At 49.0% G+C, this 18,922-nt stretch overlaps 1 protein-coding gene across 1 annotated transcript; it reads left to right on the top strand.

Annotated features, from left to right (window-relative positions):
• Positions 1 to 5,470: 5,470 nt before the first annotated feature.
• PtA15_11A525 (uncharacterized protein) lies at positions 5,471 to 6,411 on the top strand (the record flags this gene model as incomplete). Its single annotated transcript, XM_053161442.1, has 7 exons — positions 5,471 to 5,498; positions 5,570 to 5,621; positions 5,701 to 5,866; positions 5,958 to 6,036; positions 6,122 to 6,187; positions 6,280 to 6,297; positions 6,365 to 6,411. The coding sequence occupies 7 exons, from the start codon at positions 5,471 to 5,473 to the stop codon at positions 6,409 to 6,411; spliced, it is 456 nt and encodes a 151-aa protein (XP_053025388.1).
• Between the last annotated feature and the right edge of the window lie 12,511 nt (positions 6,412 to 18,922).

The raw sequence follows: 18,922 nt of genomic DNA, 5'->3' as shown, positions 1-18,922 counted from the left end.
ACTCAGTATGCTGCCAGGAAGCCACATTAAAAGTTGTTCAGAGTGAGGGTTGAACCCACAACTTCAAGCGTCACTAACCTGAGAGAGGCAAGCCTTAACCAATAAGCTAAAGACATGATACCAACTTGCTCTTTTTTCAATAATCTCAACCCCCTTTACAAAAAGCTTTATATCAAAAAAGTTACGTTACCAAAAACATAAAAAATCAGGTTGAAAAAAAACTTACTTTACTATACTGTACTGCAAGAATTTTGTACGTTACCAAAATGGCCAATTTGGATAACTAAAAAGATGTTACGTTATCCAATTTCACTGCTTCCAACAGCCTTGGACCTCCCAATCTACACGCCGGGGGTACTTCCTGGCAAGCGAGTTTGTGGATGGGACGGGCAACACCAGCTTTGTGAAACCCACATGGATTTCACTGTGCCTGCCATTGGTATCACCAACCCGTTGAAAATGGGTGGAGACAACGGGATACCCAGTTGTCTCCACCCTCCCGGGGTCTCCTTGTGATAAACTCACGGTGGAGCCAACAAAGCCACAAAATGTGTTCAACATGATTCCCACGTTGTTCCCACCAACAAGGATTCCACGGCTGCCCTTGGGCTCCCGGTGGAGCCGACGGGAACCTTTATTTTTGTTCAACGGGATATCCACGACGTTCCCACAGACGAGGATTCCACGGCCATCCCTGGGCTTGTGGTGGAGCCAACGAGAACACTGTTTGACAGGAGGGCCAAAACAACTGTTGATTGTTAATTTGTCAGTCTCATCAAATCACTGCTCCCCCGGTTAGGTTTCCTCACCTCCAGAATTCAATGAAGTCCCACACAAGCGGTCCCTTGTAAGGGCAAAGGCACTTTGCGGACTTAAACAAATCTCAACCCAATCTTTTCATCAAGGATTGCTCAGCCCATCTCCACCAAACCCTCCCCCACCAAACAAGTCCTCCCGGTACCGCCTCACCCACACCTGGGTTGAGAAAATCAACCACTCCTTTCTCTCACTGGCTGCTCTGTTTACTGATGCAAGAAAAAAACGGACTCGGAGGGGGTCGCGTCAGCGGATCACTCAAGGATGGGGGTAAGTCCCACTCTCCTCGCACTTGCTCATCTCTCCGCCCCGGCTAACAATGCTTGTTCTGTTGCCCTCAGGATTGCCAACAGCGACTTATTTGGTGAGTCTCTGGTGACAATGCTATCCCAGCTTATCTGGACCTGATTGATGTTTTGGTATGTTTGGCTTGCCTCGGCAACCCTCTTACAACCTTTCAAGGCCTGCAAACACAAACTTGGCGCCAACAGGCAACCGGCGCAGGGGATACCAAAGTCAACGTACGCAAGAATGCACACAGTCTCCTCCTCTCAGTCCTTTCCATGCGGGGATCGCTGAGCCTTTCCGGTGGGTTGCAGGTAGCCTGAAGATCAAGGAAAGGATGAAGACGCTCCTGGAGAATGAGGCACTGATCCAGCGTCAAGCGGATCAAACAACCACCTTGGCTTGCTAGATTGAAACTTGGAGGGCTTACAACGCCACTCCCAAAACTACAAAGCACAGTGAGTTTTTTTACTGTTGCTTGAGCAAATTGTGATGATATCGACATCGTGCTGATATTGCTTTAATAACCAGGTCCGCCCGCCTGGTTATTAAAGAGATATCAGCACTGTTTGAAGGTACCAAGACCGCAAACCACCTCGCCCGCATCTCTGTTGTCCTCCCCTCTGAGGACAAGGTGCAGCAAGCCTTGCTCCGCAGAGCCGAGGAGCCTACCACCAACGAGGACAACAACAGAGGTGCCACTGACTCATTTTAGCCTTGTTTCCTGATCATTTTTACTGTATTTCCTCCCCCTTTTTCCCTTTGTTGCTGCTTGATTGTTTTGTTTTTGTTTTGTTTTCTATTTTTTTATGTTTTGAATATGGCCATTCATTGTGCAATGCAGCATGTGGTACCCGTGGTACCACATTCTGCTATTTCTTGACCCGGAGGATTCAATCTGCTCCGTACCCGCGACCCAAGCCACGCCAAAACGGATTACCTGAACCCGTGGAGCCCACCAATGAGCCACGTGGAATCCACGTGTTCAGTCATGGGCCCAACGCTTTGTTCAGGATCACGGTGATTCCTCGGGGAGCCCACACATCAAGTACACGTGGGCCCAACCTTTCCGTCAGTATCACAAGGAGTCCTTGGGGGGCCCACGGAAATCTGAAAGCACTCGTGGAATCCTCGGGGGCATCATGAGGTGCCCTCGTGATGTGGTTGGTGATGCCCATGAGGGCGTGTGGACCAAATGCCGCTGGTCCGACCTTGCACACCTCTTCACCATGGGATCCACATGGATTCGCGGTGGGACTCACGTGGAGGGACTCCCCGGGTGTACACCGATGCGGTCAGCCACTCGGATTAGCTTACTCCGACTGTAATCCGAGATAGTTAGTCCAGACTAACTTAGCAACGGATGCAGATGCTCTTAGCCCTGTGGGTGGAAAAGCGCACATCCGCTGCGCTTTGCGCAGACAGCGAACCTAACCACTACACCCGGGGAGTCCTCCGACGAGGATATCTCATGGAATCCTTGTGGATTCCCCGTAGTGCCCCTGCGCAAGGTTGGACCAGCGGCTGCTGGTCCACACGTTCACGTGATCTCCGCCAAGTGGATCACGGGGGCACCTCGTGATGGCCCTGAGGATTCCACGGATATTCACAGATGTGTACCTGTGGAATCCACGTGGCCGCGTAGGCAGGCCTGAAAAATTCAGCGGGAGCAGCTTGTTAAAAATTGTCAGCGGTCGGACTTGAACTCACAATCAAGGCAGGGAGCCTGGATGAGAGGGAGTGCCACACAGCGCAGCCATTTCTCATTACATTGCGGACATCTTGTTGTTGCTGCGGGCCGCAGCAACATCTGACGACTCAGTGGGGATTCAAACCCCGGGCAACATTTGGCTGCAGCAACACTTCGCTGCCAGTGGCCCCGTGTCACCCCCAAATCTTGCCCGCCTAAAAACAGACCAGTCGTTGGTTGAGTGAGTATGTACACGCTACTCTGGCCGGTGTTGACCGGTCATCCAGAGGAATGATACATACATGCAAACTCCCCTCGATCACCGGTGCTGACCGCTGTCTGGGGGAAAAGTACTCCTCTTGATGAGCACCACTCATCAAGGGCTCATGGTATGCTCTTGTCGACTGGTCAGCTCAATGGCTGGTGCTGACCGGTCATCAAGGGAATCACTGCACACGGTCCCTCTATGGGGCTGGTCATTTGTGCCGGGTGTCAAAGGAGGTGCGGACCAGTCTGTGCTGGCCAGCCATTGAAGGGAGTTTGGACTCCTCTCAATGACCAGTAGCACCTGGCTGTCGAGGGGAGTGTGGACTCCTCGATGACCGGTAGCGCCTGGCCGTTGAGGGGAGTGTGTACTCCTCGCGATGACCAGTCAGTGCCAACTATCAAGGGGAGTATTGTGTACTCCTCTAAATGACCACTGGACCAGTCGCCGTCGGTGCTGTCCTGATCATTGAGGGGAGTGTGTACTCCTCTCGATAGTCGGTGCCAACCATCAAGGGGAGTGTGTACTCCTCAATAGTCGGTGCCAACTATTGAGGGGAGTGTGTACTCCTCTTGATAGTCGGTGCCAACCATTGAGGGGAGTGTGTATCCTCTTGTTGGCCCATTTGTACTGGCCATTGAGGGGTGTATATGTACTATCTACGTAAATACTCCGCTAATGTCCAGCCCTGCGCCGGCCATTGGGGTGGTTTGCGGGCTTGTGCAGTTGTGGCTGCAACTGACAAATGAGAATCATTGTGCAGCGACATCGAGATGCCCGCAGTGTTATTGAACTCCGCTTCTTTACAATATCAACCCCCCAAACAATGGTTTGCGATTGGGTTTGCAATAGGTTTTTTTGTTAAGTTTTTTTTTCAATTTTTCTTTCCTCTCTTCAAAGTCAAGTTTTGTCGGACTTTCAAAACCTTAGGACCAGCCTGAGGTGGTCTTGGCTGGAAGTAAAAAAAAAAAAGAAAATGCCGGGGAACCGACGTGAGTAACAAGCTGAGGTGGTCTCCACGCGTGCCAGGAAGGCACATCGTGGAACCGACGGGGAAAAGTGTGAAGCCCATTGGTTCCACGTGGAAAAAAACAGTTTTGTGGAACCAACCAGCTTACCAAGGGGTTAGCAAGCCAATCCTCGTCGGTTCCACGTGTTACCCTCCTGTTGTCGGTTCCACGGACGGGCGTGGCAGGAAGTACCCCCGCCGTATACGCTTCTGGTGCGCTTTGTCCGCTGATAGCGCAGAGAAGCGTTCTCTGGCCGCTGCTGCGCTAACGCTGCGCTAAAATGTAGCGAAAGCGAAAAAGAATCGCTGCGCTTTGCGCAGGTCGGATCACGCGTAGCGATATTTCCGCTGCGCTAGCGCTAAGCATAGCGGTCTCGCGCTATCGCTATTGCTTTTTGTAAATGTAAAAAGCGTCCATCCGCTGCGCTGCGCTAAAACTCCGCTGTTCTGACCGTAGCACAGCTGTTGCGGTGTTGTGTGAACCCCCCTAATGTGGCTCCTAAACAGTTCTATGATGAAAGCAAGGTAGAGACAATTATTGGTTATTGCCGCCCGGACCCTCAAACTCACAAATACGTGGTAACCTGGCAAGACAGATAATTCTTCAATACAAGCAGGGCATTTTTTGGAAACCATGCTTCGGCCTAAATCAAGAGCTTTTACGACAAATGTGGCACCACTTCATCAGACTTCCTTCAAATAAAAATGTTCCAATTCATGTATAGGGTACATGGCAGGCCATTTTGTAAAACTCAGGTCAGAAAAAACAAACAAAAGAAAATTTATTATTACAAAAAAACACAATTGTAAATTCTGTGTAAATTTTGATTAGTTACAAGTTTTATTTTCAAACAGATCTTATGATGTTTTATTGTACAGTTGTCTTATTGACGACACAACAGTGTTCTTAGAAATTCTTTCATTAAAATACTCCACTCTCATTATAAATACGGCGATGCACCAGCTTTGTTTTCTTTTCTTCAAGAGACTTATTTTATTATCTTTACTTATCATCTCAAAAAACTTAAAAAATCCAAATATCATCCTATTTTTTGTCCAAAAATCCATAAAGTTGTGGAGTGTTCTTTGCACTCAGGGCACCGGAAGCAAGGGACTTGGGATAAGTCAGGCTTGAGGCGGTCCTCAGCGCTAACGTCGAATTTCCCCGCTTACTCCCAAGTCCCTCCTTCGGGGGCTTGCGCTTCGCGCGAGGGGCGCCTGCCCGCCCTTCAGAAGGGAGGGGAGCGGATTTCACGTCAACCCGCGGTCCGCGATCACAGGCTGAAACCTATTCTACCCGCCTCCCCCCTCCGGCTGCCCAGTCATCGATTGCCCCCACCAGCAGCAACAACAGAAAAACCCCAACCCACCAAAACTTGACGAATCAGATAAAAACTTACGCAAAATGTCTAACGCCGAACAAACATTCATCAGTGCGCAGCTTGTTGTTGTCTCAGCTTTGCTCCTACTCATCTGTCTTCTCTTTTGATTTGCATCATCGTAGTGGTCAAGGTGGACGGTGTCCAACGTTCGCTCGTTGGAGAAATCCTCGGCCGGTGAGCATTCTAGCTCCCCCATCCACTTCTTTTTCCTCTGGTGGAGTTGACCATCAACTCCGATCACACTCGATCACAGATTCGAACGTCGAGGATACAAAATCGCCGCCTTGAAGATGATCCATGCTTCCAAGGAACACGTCGAGAAGCACTACGCCGACCTCAAGGACAAGCCATTTTTTGCTGGTCTTACTCAATTCATGTGTAGTGGTCCCGTCGTGGCCATCGTCTTCGAGGGCAAGGATGTAAGTTCCTCGATGTTTCACAGTCTGAACCCAGTATGTCGATCTGAGCGGTCTCTGTCGGACGCGCGCGCCACTTTTCGTCTGGATACAGGTCGTCAAACAGGGCCGAGCCATGCTTGGCGCTACCAACCCGCTCTCCTCAGCTGCCGGTACCATCCGTGGCGATTTCGGTATGTATCTAGCCGCGTCATGTTGCTTGTTTTGTCATTTTTTTTGTCGTTGATTAGCCTCTCCTTCGACGATGATTTTTACTAGGTATCGACATGGGCCGTAACATTTGCCACGGCTCTGACTCGGTCGAATCCGCTAAGAAGGAGATCGGTATGTGATCTTTTTAAACTCTCACAACTGGATCGAAATGCCGAACTTACTTTGTTCCACTGATTGGACGTCCTTTCTTATCACCACGCTAGCACTTTGGTTCCCCGAAGGTTAGTAATCGCAATTTTTCTGTTGTTCTCGAAATCTTCAATGTACTTATTTGCCCTCAAAATTTAGGTGTTGTCCAATACCGACTCACCGCCGATGCCAACGTATACGAGTAAATCGGAACGCTGTTGCAGCTGTGACGATTCTAAAGTAGACCCCTTTAACGTGTCATCAAGAGCTTGAATGAAATATCAAGATGATTTTGCTGTCTCTTGCATAATTTGATGTACTCGACTTTGAAGCTATTGAGTTTGATACACAAGCATACTGACGCAGCCGCAGTAGAACAAATTTGTATTTGCAAGTGTTCCAGCTTAGAGGCACGGCGATGCCTCGGATGAGTTTAGCAGCAGCACACTGATCTTGAATAGTATCGGATTGAATCGTGACATCAAGTTTCAACTCAGTGGAACAAAAATATGGTGGGTGAGATTTGAGCTTCCAAAGCGCTGTTCCTGTGGTTGAAGTCCCTGAGTCCCGCATCTGTTGAACTTCCACACATGCACCTCAACTGTCGGGAGCAAGCCATGGCAGAAACACTGCGGGGCCCTTCTCCATCAAGGCTTTGTTAAACTTGCTCCTATGTGACTTGCCAGGAAGTTAGATCAATACAAAATCTATCAAATGACTACTAGTACACCCGGGGAGTCCATCCACGGGGAAATCACGCGGATTCCACGAGGACTCCACGTGGTAGCCGCGCGCGAGGTCGGACCAGCGGCTGGAGGTCCAGGGAATCACGGGGTCACCACCGGGAGGATCACCCGTGGATTCTGATGTGACTAAAGCATGTATATTCCGTGTGTCGGTGAGGAATAAGCTCTGCAGCTTATTCCCCGAAGACATAGTATGGCCTTCGGATAGGCGAGTATCACTAATTGTAACCTAACTACTTAGGTTACAACAACCACCCCCTCGCCTAGCTGCAAGGCCCTACTTACAAGAAAGTAGCTTAGGAGAGAAAAGATAAAGACAGAAAAAAAATTTAAGGGACACAGAGGAGGAAAAAGAAGACTTAAAAAAGGAATAACAAAAAAGGAAAAAAAAAAAAATCTAGAAAAGAAGAGAGAATAATAAATAAAAAGAAAAATATTTAAGAAGATAACTTCTCATCCGTCTGAAAAGCTCCGGTGGAAGGCTCTTGGTGAAAACATCTGCTTTTTTCTCACTGGTGGGGACCCAAGTTAGAGTGGTTAGTTTGCGGAACAGCGCTTCGTTAGTAATGTAAAAATCCCTATCGGTGTGCCGTGTGCGCTTATTTGCCGCGTCATCTGTACCTACTTTTACAGTGGACTGATTGTCGCAGTGGATGTGGCCGACAAAATCAGCCTTTAGAATGTCTTTCAGTAGATGTCTTACCCATAGCGTATGCCTCGTGGCGGCGCCCAATGCCATTGCCATGTATTCGGCATGACATGTCAATGCCGCCGTGCCACCCAAAGTATTGGACAGCCGATGAACTTGACCAGGACACCGTATGAGGAGCGGGAGAATTCTCCTCCTCAAGACGCATCACAAAAAGTTTTCAGCGCCTTCGGTTCTCTGTTGGGAAAGAGGCAGAGTTTCTGTTCAGTGGTCCCGGCAAGATAGTTCACAAGGTGTCGGAGTCCTTTCCAGTGAGCGACACTGGGTTTGGCCAAGAAACGTGCCAAGTAGTTGACCGTGAAGGCCACGTCCGGTCTCGTGCCGACCGCCAAGTAACTAAACATTCCAATCACGTGAAGGTATTTGGAGGACAAAGAAGGATCACCATCTTCGGTGGGCGCATTGAAATTAGGCGGCAAAGGAGTCTTTGCCGTCTGAACACTGTCCCATTCTTCCTCTAGAATAGTGTTGATGAGTTTGGGCTGGGTGAGAATAAAACCATCGGCTGTCCTATCAATGTTTAATCCTACAATAGAGTCGAGTTGAGGACTCCATTTGATTTTAAGCACGTCTTTGAGATCTACTTTGAGCTTTTTGATTAGAGCTTTGCTGGATGCAGTCACGACCCCGTTGTCTACGTGAATCCATATTACGCCAGACTCCTTCTCATGGCGTAAGATATACAGGCTATTGTCATATTGAGACGGTGAGTAGCCTAGTTTATCTAGGATCGCACGCAGGTGCAGCCACCAGCAACGTGCTGCCTGCCACGTGTCGTATAGGGCTTTCTTAAGAAGGAAACCGTGTCCAGCGGGAACATCGACGCCATCAGGAGGATTTACCCAAATTTCCTCATCTATTGGCGAGTTCAGATAAGCCGCTACAAAATTGAAACTATGTACCGGCCAATTGAAACATGCCGCAATAGTGAGTAACAAACGCAATGAGACAAAAGTAGCTGTGGGGGCGAAAGTGGCATTGAAGTCTTTCCCTGCTACCTGCTTGAAACCCTTGGCTACATAGCGGGCCTTGAAACGGCACGAGTTGCCGTCAGCACCTGTTTTCTTCGCGAAAACCCAGCGGCCATCTAGTGGCTTCGTCCCAACTGGCATTGGCTTGGAGACCCAAACGTCCATCTGGTCAAGATTGGATAACTCTTCCGCAATGGCGTTGACCCATTCGGCTCTATCCCCCGATTTCATGGCTTGTTTGTAAGTTCTTGGGATGTCAATACCGTAAAAGGAGCACGATTGAAGTACTGCATCAACAAGCAGTTCTTGATTCTCAAACTCGATCTCATTCACAAAATTTCCAAGCGTGATTTGCCAAGCAATGAAATCCAGTGACATCTTTCCAGACGGTGAGATGATCTTCTCCAGCGCTACTTTCGTCGATGGGAGTGTGACTCTTGGGACACTATCGACGAAACGGACCATGGCCGAGGAGACAAACTTGTTCTCTTCAGGCATATAGAAGAGCCACCCTTTGCTTGCTTCGAGGTGAGCCACCACGTATGATTCTTAGGCCCTGTCTGCCAGTTTGTCGCGCTTCTCTGGCGGAACATGGATGAAGGCCTTAGATCCAAAAATCCGGAAAGTTGTAAAACTGGGCGGGCAATTGAACATTGCTTTGTACGGTGTTTTTCCTTTACTGGCTTTATTGGGTACTTGGTTGAGTACATGATTAGACCAAAGGAACGCATAGTTCCAGAAAGTACGCGGTAACTGACTGTCGCTCAATACAGTCCTACCCATGTCAGCCACTGTCCGGTTGAAACGCTCTACTACACCGTTTTGATAATGGTGATAAGGGAGTGAATGTTCAGCTATGATGCCCTTTTCCTTCAGAAAAGAATTGAAAGCTTTGTTTGCAAATTCCCCGCCGTTATCACTGCGGAGGATTTTCACAGAGTCTCCCGTCTGTTTTTCCAGTTTGCGGATGATTTCAATCAGAACATCGTTGGCTTCTGATTTTGCCTTCAGGCTTTGCACGTAAGAGTAGCCTGTCGCCACATCTCTGAGAGTGAGTAGATATTTGTCGCCATCAACCGATTCCACTGGGAAAGGCCCCATCAAATCGGTACACAGAATCTCTAGTCTAGTCGGACTCCGCATTGTGCTAGTGACTGGATTCAAACTCGTGCTTTTCGTGATCGCGCATACAGGGCAATGGATCTTGCCAGGCGGTAGGTCGGATGGCAAACCAAAGCCCAGTTTCTGCTTGATCAGTGACCTTATCTTGCGGAGGCTCACGTGTCCAAAGATACGGTGCCAGAAAAGAAGAACCTTTTCGGACTTGGTCAGAGACTCCGGTCTCCAGGAGGAAGGATACACCCTCTTGAATGGCGTGATGAAAGGATCATTGGGTGAGGGTGTCTTGGGCACACCAGTCACACCGAAAGCATCTGTATTGGATCAAATTGCGTTGTCTTCTTTGCATTCATCAGTCAGAGGAGGAAGAGGAACATTTTTGGACAGAATCTTTGGCGCCAGACGCGCAAAAGAAGAGGATTGAGAGAGGGTCGAGTTTGAAAGAGAAAAGACACCGGGAGACATAGCGGAAGAAAGAGATTGAGACGAAGAAGAAGAATAGAAAACACCAGGATCGGGCCGCTTGATGATGGGGTATGGAATGCACCACCAGTTCTTTATGCGCTCGAACGGGCACCGGAATACCAGGTCATCTTTGGTGTTAAAAACATTAAAGGAATCGCCTGGCGTGTCATAACTAAACAACCAGTTAGCCTTCCGGAGGGCCGCAAGAGAGATAAGGGTAGAACAGGCCTGCTCACAGAACAACACTCCAGATATAACTATGGTTGTGTCCTCTGGCCCTCGGAAGCGTAGCTTGCCTGCGCCTGATATGTAGGCTCCAGCTCCTGAAGTTGCTACATTTAAAGCAATAGGAGACTTGAGCACCCTGAAGTTGTGGAGGAGCTGAATTGCCCCGGTGAGATGATGGATAGCGCCCGAGTCAAGTATAGCAGGGGTGCTTACGTCCAACTCAGCCGTCATGGCTCCAAAATCGACGTCAGCCAATCCATCTGGAAGATCCGGGACTTCGGCTTCCTTCGCAGATGCCCCACCCCCTTTTTGATGTTCAGGACGAGGTCGCATGTGGCTGGTGTTGGAGCGGTGGGTTTGAGTTGGAGTCGGTCTGTAGCTGTCAGCTGGTTGCAGAGCTTGTTGTTGTTGGACCGGATGTTGCAATTGTTGATGAGCGGGGGGGTAGGGCATTGAGTACTGTTGAAAGTACTGGGCTGGAGAGAACTGTTGTTGAGGGAAAAAACCGGGTGGAGACTGCAACTGTTGGGACCCAAATGGTAAGTTCAGAGGTGGATAGACCGCGCCGATCATTTGTAGAAAAGGTGCCTGTTGAGATTGTTGTCAAGGCATCTGAGCTGGTCGATAAGAGAAAGCACCAGGACCACGTTGTCGGCGGTTGACCAGAGTTGACCTAGATCAGCTGGGACAATCACAAAGATAGTGTGACACATCGCCACAGCTCCAGCAGCGATTCGCTGTAACTTGATGGAACTTGAGAGCTGCTGGCCACTCCGCTTCTGGTACGTCCGCTAAGAACGCCGATTGATCAAAAGGCGGAAGATCTGCCGTCAGTTGGTGGATGGCCGGAGAATGTCCCATTGATGGCGAAACCTTGACTGGTGGTCGAGTGTGATCATCTTGAAGTTTGCACGCCGTCAGAAGCTGAACTAATTTGTCCAAGGTCGGTGTGGTACAGTCTTGGGATTGTTGTAACTCGAGTTTGATCCTTCTGTCAAAATCCTGACCAAGTTGGGTGTTGTGACCAATACTGCTTTGAAGAACAAAACCCATAAAGATATCGCATGTGAGTTTGATCTTCAAGTTGCACCACTCGGTGGCAAGGTCCTTCAGCTTTGATGCCACCCCGGCTGCCGTTGGATTTTCCGAGTTCTTGAATTCAATGAAGCGGTAGAAAATATCAAGTTGGGCTGCCCAACTGACTGACTTGAACTTCTTGAACATGAGCTCATACATATCGTTGCAAGAGGTGGTGCCGTGAACGTCCAACTTGAGTGATTTGTGAATCATCGCAAGGAATATGGCCCGACCGATCTTCTCGAGGACCAAATTTGATTTCTTCTTGCTGAAGAATTCCTTGTTGCTAAGATGAATCCCGGCCTTCTCACCCAGCTCTTGGGACCAGATCTCGAAATTTGAACCATCCGCTGCCAGGATAATGTCGGTAGGAATGTTGCATGTCGCAGCATGGACTGCTTGACCAACAATTTTCAATTCCTTGAGTTGAGCTTTAGCCTCTGCCAGGTCGGCCGCTTGTTGCGCCGCTGAGAGGTGGGGTGGTCGGTCCATAACAAAAGATGGCGGCGGTGGATGATTGGGAGACGGAGGAACTTCGAGGTTAGAGGAGGGGTGGTCGTTGGAAGGAACCGGTGAGGCGAAGGAAGGGGGGGGGGAGGTGGAGGTGGGGGTGCGGGGGGAGGGAAAATTGGCTGTTGGAAGGTTGATCTTGGGAGAGGCGCGTAGTGCCGTTTGGTCAGAGCTGTTGTTGGGTTTGTTGTCTCTGTCGGCGGGAAAAAAGGAAGTTGGGGATAGTATTGGTTACCGGGAGTTGCTGGTCTTGCCTGTTGCCACGCTCCTGGTATCCGCTGGTTGATAGCTGTGTTATTGCCTGGGGACTGTGTTGATGGTGCAGTGGGGCGAGAATTGGGATCCAGGTTCTGTCCGAAAATTTGATCGAGTCGTTGTGGTGTGTCTTGAATTAAGGCCGCTACTGCGTCGATTAATTCTTGGCCGCTGAGTTCCGCAATCAATCGGCCAGACCAGGCTGAGGAAGAAGAGGTTCGACGTTGAGATCCAGAAGGTGGTTCCGTCGGACCGGTGTTGGACATAAAAGGGAAAGAAAGAAGAAGAAAAAAAAAGGAAGGATCAACCGAGTCAAAACAGGAGGTCTGTGACTACCTACTTGAGCTTCTGAGTTCTCCAGAAAAAGTGAGAGGAGAGTAGATTTTGGATTATCAAGATTGCATCTAGGCCCTGCACCGTGCCAGGGAGCAGTTTCACAGTTTTGGCGTACTGTTTAGCCTTATCGCAACGTGCTTGATTTTCCTAGTCAGGGAGTATAATGGGGAAAGCGGGGAAGAACTCAAAATCTCAAGCAAATAGACACAAACCTTTGCTCGACACTGAAGATCCAAAAAAGAAAAATTGAAGGGAAATTTTGAAGAAGGTGGGTTGATTACTCCCTACGCTGGGATACCCAAGATAGTCGAATTTTGAAGATTGTAGATAGAGAAAGAAGCGGGTCGATTACGCTTGACACAAAGCTACCCTGATAGAGAGAAAAAAAGGTTGATCCGGTATGGCAAGATTTACAGGCTCATAACCTGATGTGACTAAAGCATGTATATTCCGTGTGTTGGTGAGGAATAAGCTCTGCAGCTTATTCTCCAAAGACATAGTATGGCCTTTGGATAGGCGAGTATCACTAATTGTAACCTAACTACTTAGGTTACAACAGATTCCACGGCAGCTTTTGGCTCCGCGTGGAATCCCCCTGGATTCCCTGTGATCCTGACGTGAAGGTCGGGCCCACGCGTGGAATCGCCGTGATACCCACGCGCGGGTCGGGCCCACGAGAGGCCACTCAGCTTTCCCCCGTGGTTTGATTAGCTAGCCCGGGGCGGAGCGGATCATATCCCCGGGTAGTAATGTAGCAGAATGTGGTACCACCAGGGTACCACGCTAGAGATCGCCGAGTGGACCCGGGTACCCGTGGCGGGTGCGGGTACCTGCGGTCATTTTGGGCATATTTAGATACCCGGACTCGGACCCGGCACCCGTAGGGCGGGTACCGGCGGTACCTGTGGCGGGTATCACGGGTACCGCCTACGATTCAACCCTCTAGCCGTTCTATGCCGGCTTCGAGGGTGGTGTAACCTCTTAATGACCGACACAGACCGGTCATCAAGGGAGTATATACCCTCTCAATGCCTGACCTGGGCCGGGTATTGAGAGGGTGTATGTTTACCCTCTCGATGTCCGGCCTGTGCTGGACACCGAGACGGCATATCGGTGTCCAGCACATACTGGACGACGAGAGGGCATACACTCTCGATGTCCGGAACAGAGCGGACATCGGGAGGGTGTATGTATGCCCTCTCGATGTCCGGTATGTGCTGGACACCGACACTCTCGATGTCTGGCACAGAGCGGACATCGGGAAGGCATACATTATACATACACCCTCCCGATGTCCGGTATGTGCTGGACACCGAGAGGGCATACAGTCTTGATGACCGGCACAGACCGGACATCGAGAGGGTGTGTGTATACCCTCCCAATGTCCGGTCTGTGCCGGTCATCAAGAGTTTACACCACCCTCGAAGCCGGCATAGACCGTCATCGAGGGTGTATATACCCTCTCGGTGCCCGGTCTGGGACGGATATCAAGAGGGTATGTCTGCGTGTGAATTCTTGATGTCCGGTCTGGGCCGGACATCGAGAGTGGATGCCCTCTCGGTGTCCAGCACATACCGGACATTGAGAGGGCATACATACACCCTCCCGATGTCCGCTCTGTGCCGGAAATCAAGAGTGTATGCCCTCTCGGCGTCCAGCATGTGCTGGACACCGAGAGGGTTAGGTTAGCGGGGGCCATGATCGCGCTGCAAAAGGTCGTCCGCGACTGCTCCTCTCCAGACCTTTTGCAGCGGGTACCTGGACGGGTACCCGCCATCCAAAATTTACATACCCGCACCCGCACACGGCACCCGCGGGCGGGTACCCGCCGAGGGCTGGCGGGTACCCGCCCACGGATACCGGGTACCCCCCACGGGTACCCACGGGCAATCTCTATACCACGCGCTGCATTGCAATCCAAATGGCCGTTGTGAAATCATCAAAAAAAGAGATACATAGATGAAAAAAGAGATAGATGAAAAAATGACAAAGATAAAAAAACACAAATGAAATCAGGGAAATATGAGAGAAATGATAGGGATGTTGGACCGGACAAAACAACCTCTCTCAATCTTTGCGGCGAAGATTGGGGATGATTGGGTGAGCTCAGCACAACGGGCTTCAGGGCTTGGTTGTCGGCGGCCTTGCGTCTCTTGAACTTGCGCTTGATGAGCTCGAGGTGGACTGGATTTTTGACGGCGAGGAAGATCAGCTGGCTGAGCTTGAAGGGGTCGACGAGCAGAGTACAGTTTTCATGTTGTTGTTGACTTGCTGACATTGACAACGGGCCCAGATCTTGGTGCACAGCAAGTTGGGATAGTCGGCAAGTCCATATAAAGTATTCAGTGCCTGCTCAGCCATTAGGAGCCTGGATAAGATCAAAGAGCTTGCGGAAGACGGGGTTATCAAGGGGCAAGCGGATGTTGTGGTCAATCAAGGAGCCTATTGTAACACTGGGTGCTTCAGTCTTCTCTTCAGATCCTGTATCAAGCCCTCCTTTGAGACTCGCCTTTCACTTTCTTGGCACTTCCTCCCAGCCGACTGAGCGCAATACAAGAATCCCTAGCAAGCACGAGATCGCCCTACAGACACAAACACACAAAAAAACCGCACCCACTCAACACTACATGCGACACAAGCCAGCCCGATAAAAAAAACACCTTTCCCATAGCTCCGAGGCCAACCGCGACGAGCTTATTGAGATGGTCAGCAACGACAGAGGGCCTGGGAGCTGGTCATGATTGGCCCGAGTTTTGACAATGAAGGCGGAGAAAATTCAAAGTACCACTACCAACCAAGCCAAGGAGTGTGATGGACTGCTCGGTTGTTCCTGGATCTTGTCTTGGTAGGAGGCTTCGTCACAAAAGTCCCTTGTTACCCTGGGTCATCCAGAGTAATCAAGCCGGACCGGAAGTTTGAGCCGCGGCGGTTGTCATCAAATTAGCCCTAATCTCCCAATGAGCTGCTTTCTTGTTGGTTCCACCGGCAATGCAGGGGCAGCCGTGGGTTCCTCGTTGTTGAGAACGACGGGGAATCCACGGCTGCCCCTGCAGGTTGTGTGCTCGTGGGCTCCACCGCAATCCCACAGGCGGCCGTGGAATCCTTGTCATTCTTGATGTGGAAATCCCAGGCGGGTGGAGACAACGGGAAAGTCAGTCGTGTCCACGCATTTTCCACAGGAGGGTGGTACCAACGGGGAGAGCAGCGAAATCCACGTGGGTTTCACAGAGCCGGTGATCCCGTCGTCTTCACAACCCGCGGGCCAGGAAGCACCCCCGCCGTGTACTTGTGGTGTTCAAAATTACATATTTAAGATTTTTTTACATAAAATCATAAATGGCTGGGAGATTTCACTTTAAGTTTTATGCACGCTGACATCTCCTAGCCAAAATTAGCTTTGTTATTTTATGTAAACCGTGACAAATGCAATTTTGAACATCATAAACCAAACTGCAAACTCCAATCTACCAAACTCACCCCGGGCACATTGGGGTTGTAAGAGCTCGCTTGGAGCTCTTCACTGGACCATTGGGCGGAGGCTCAAAAGGGGGCCAAGCTTGAGGCTTGGACAGTTCTAGTTCCAACGGTACTGTATTTCAGGGAGCTAGCACAGTAGAGAGATGAAAGGGGTCCAGGATTTCTCTGTAGTAAGTACAACTAGAAAGGAAACATGAAGAGGAAGAGAGATGAGAAGGAGAAGAATTACCTAGCACAGTAGAGAGATGAAAGGGGTCCGGGATCTCTACTGGCTAGGAAGGGGCAAGGGGGAACACAGACTAAGTACTGATGGTTGTGACAGGAATTGTGAAAGGCATTGTAAGTCCCCAAAGGAGGGGGCTTACAGTCTCCCCTCCTATAAAAAAGAAAAGAAAGTGAAGGAAGGGATTTGAGTTGAAGACAGAAAATAATAAAAAATAAAGGGGATTTGGGAGCAGGAACAAAAAATTGGTTGCAACGGAGCAGAACGGATAGTGGGGAAGGAGAGAGCTTAAGACAACACAGCATAACAGACAGGACAGAGGGATGGAGGGAAGGAAGGATGACGGGATGGCGGGATGGATTGCAGGGGATCAAGGAGGGAACCAACGAGTTCCCCCCTGTCCATGGAGGCGGCTAAGTGTGTGGCACCTGTGTGATCAGGCCAATGTAAGACTCAAAAAAGGTTGTGAAACACTTTTGCTGAATGGAGAAGGGGATGATGGAGGTGCAAACTCTGCCCTTCTATACTATCAGATAACAAGACCCACCAAGCTAAGCTTTACAAGTTGTAATCAAGTGATAGGTCTGGTCTAGTTCCAGATGAAATTGTTTGACAAAAGGTATGTGAGAGTTGAGAGTGAGTTCAGTAGTTATTTGCAAATATGAGGGTTGTGGTGAGGTATAGATGTGATGGTAAGTGTGAAGGTGGTATGTAAATAACTGGGGAGTACTGAGCTGAGGGAAAAACAACTGGGGGAGAGAGCTCCTTATATAGACAAATGTGAGGGATTTTAGCTACAAGGGGGACCCTGGATGAGGGATTTTAGCTGGTGGGCTGCATACAAGTGTTGTCAGAAGATACTAAATACAGGCAAAAAGTGGCGTGAGAAATGAAAGATGATGTCATACTAATGCAAGGATTGCATAAACGAAGCAGGGAAATGTCAAATACAGGGGTACTTCATGCAAGGGGTGCATGAGTGGTGTCAGACTAATGCAAGGAGTGCAGAAATGGGGCCAGAAGACTGCATGCAGCTGTAAGGGGTGCATAAATGAGGCGGGGACATGTCAAATACAGAGGAAATGGGGTTGGTCCCCTGCATATGCAGTGGATTTAAGAGGGATAGAAAAGAGTTTGTGTTGGGCTGTTGCTGAGTATGTGTATACCTGGGAAAGGTGACTTGAGGGGTGTGACAGGTTGATGACTGGGGCTGGCCGTGTCCATGAGGGTCCAAGAGGGTGTAACTTCTAATCCAGCGGGGTTCCAGTGACGCTTCCAGTGGTGACTAGGGGTAAAATTGGCCGTAGAATCCATTTCTGAGGTCCATTTGGTGTTATCTTGAGGCCTAGGGTGAGTAAATATATGTATGAGAAAAAACTTTCACCAGGGATGCTTGGGGGGCACTCCCGAGGGAGTGCCTTACCTTGAATTTTTTTCTTAACTAAGCACAATGTCTACTACATCATATTTGTAATCAAACATGAAATGATATACAAGTATATATGAAGTATCCATAACTCAGCTAGAACTCTTCTGGAAATCAGTAGTAACTAGACTGGAACACAGAACACAAAGTGTCTGTAACCAAAGTTTAACTAAAGTGTAAAGTACCACTCACAAATTGTTTGTACCCAAGGGTGAAGTCAATCTGAATAGTGTTGGAACCATTTCATCATCATGTACCCATTACTGTGGCCTCGACAGAATGTGATTGGTTTTTGATTTGTCACCCTATTGTGCGCGCGTACAATAAGGTGACAAAGCATATTCCATCAGGGAAGTTACACTAATTTTTCTTAGATTTACCCTCATTTACTCGGCAGAAGTCCCTCTCTGGCCGCAAAAGTGCCTGATATGTCACCCTGTTGTACGCGCGTACAATAGGGTGACAAATCACACACTTTTCAGAACAAAGGTGAATTTTTTGCCAATTAAATGAGGGTGACGCAGTTTGGAAAAAATTCAGCTGGAAATATCCCTCTGGTCTGGAAAGTGTGTGACTTGTGTGTGATTTGTCACTCTATTGTACTAGGGTGACAAATCACACAATTTTCAGACCAGACTCAGAGGGACATGTCCAGCTGAATTGCTTCCAAACCATTTCACCCTGATTTACTGGGCAAAAATTTCCCTCTGGTCTGAAAAGTTTGTGATTTGTCACCCTATTGTACGCGCGTACAATAGGGTGACAAATCACAAACTTTTCAGACCAGAGGGGGACTTCTGCCAAGTAAATGAGGGTGAAATTTAAGAAAAATTAGTGTAACTGCCCTGATGGAACATGATTTGTCACCCTATTGTACACGCATACAATAGGGTGACAAATCATACTCTAATCACACATTTTTTGGAACAGAGGTGAAGTTGCAGCTGAGTGATTTATGAACTGTGTCACCCTTGTGTACCCAGACAAAATACAGCTCTACTGCTCTTGTGCAAATATTAAAATGTTTTGCACTTCTGATATTTTCTCTATCCAAATCTAGGCAGTTGCGTTACAGGTGTGATATATATTTGATGAAAGCAGTTCACCCCAATGCAAAAAAAATTGGATAAGCAAGAGCTACTTGATTTTAACATGTAGAACTTAAGTTAGGATTG

This window comes from Puccinia triticina, chromosome 11A (assembly GCF_026914185.1).
Source record: "Puccinia triticina chromosome 11A, complete sequence".
Lineage (NCBI taxonomy): Eukaryota > Fungi > Basidiomycota > Pucciniomycetes > Pucciniales > Pucciniaceae > Puccinia > Puccinia triticina.
The sequence above is the reverse complement of the archived record's forward strand: the minus strand, read 5'-3'. Positions and strand labels throughout refer to the sequence as shown.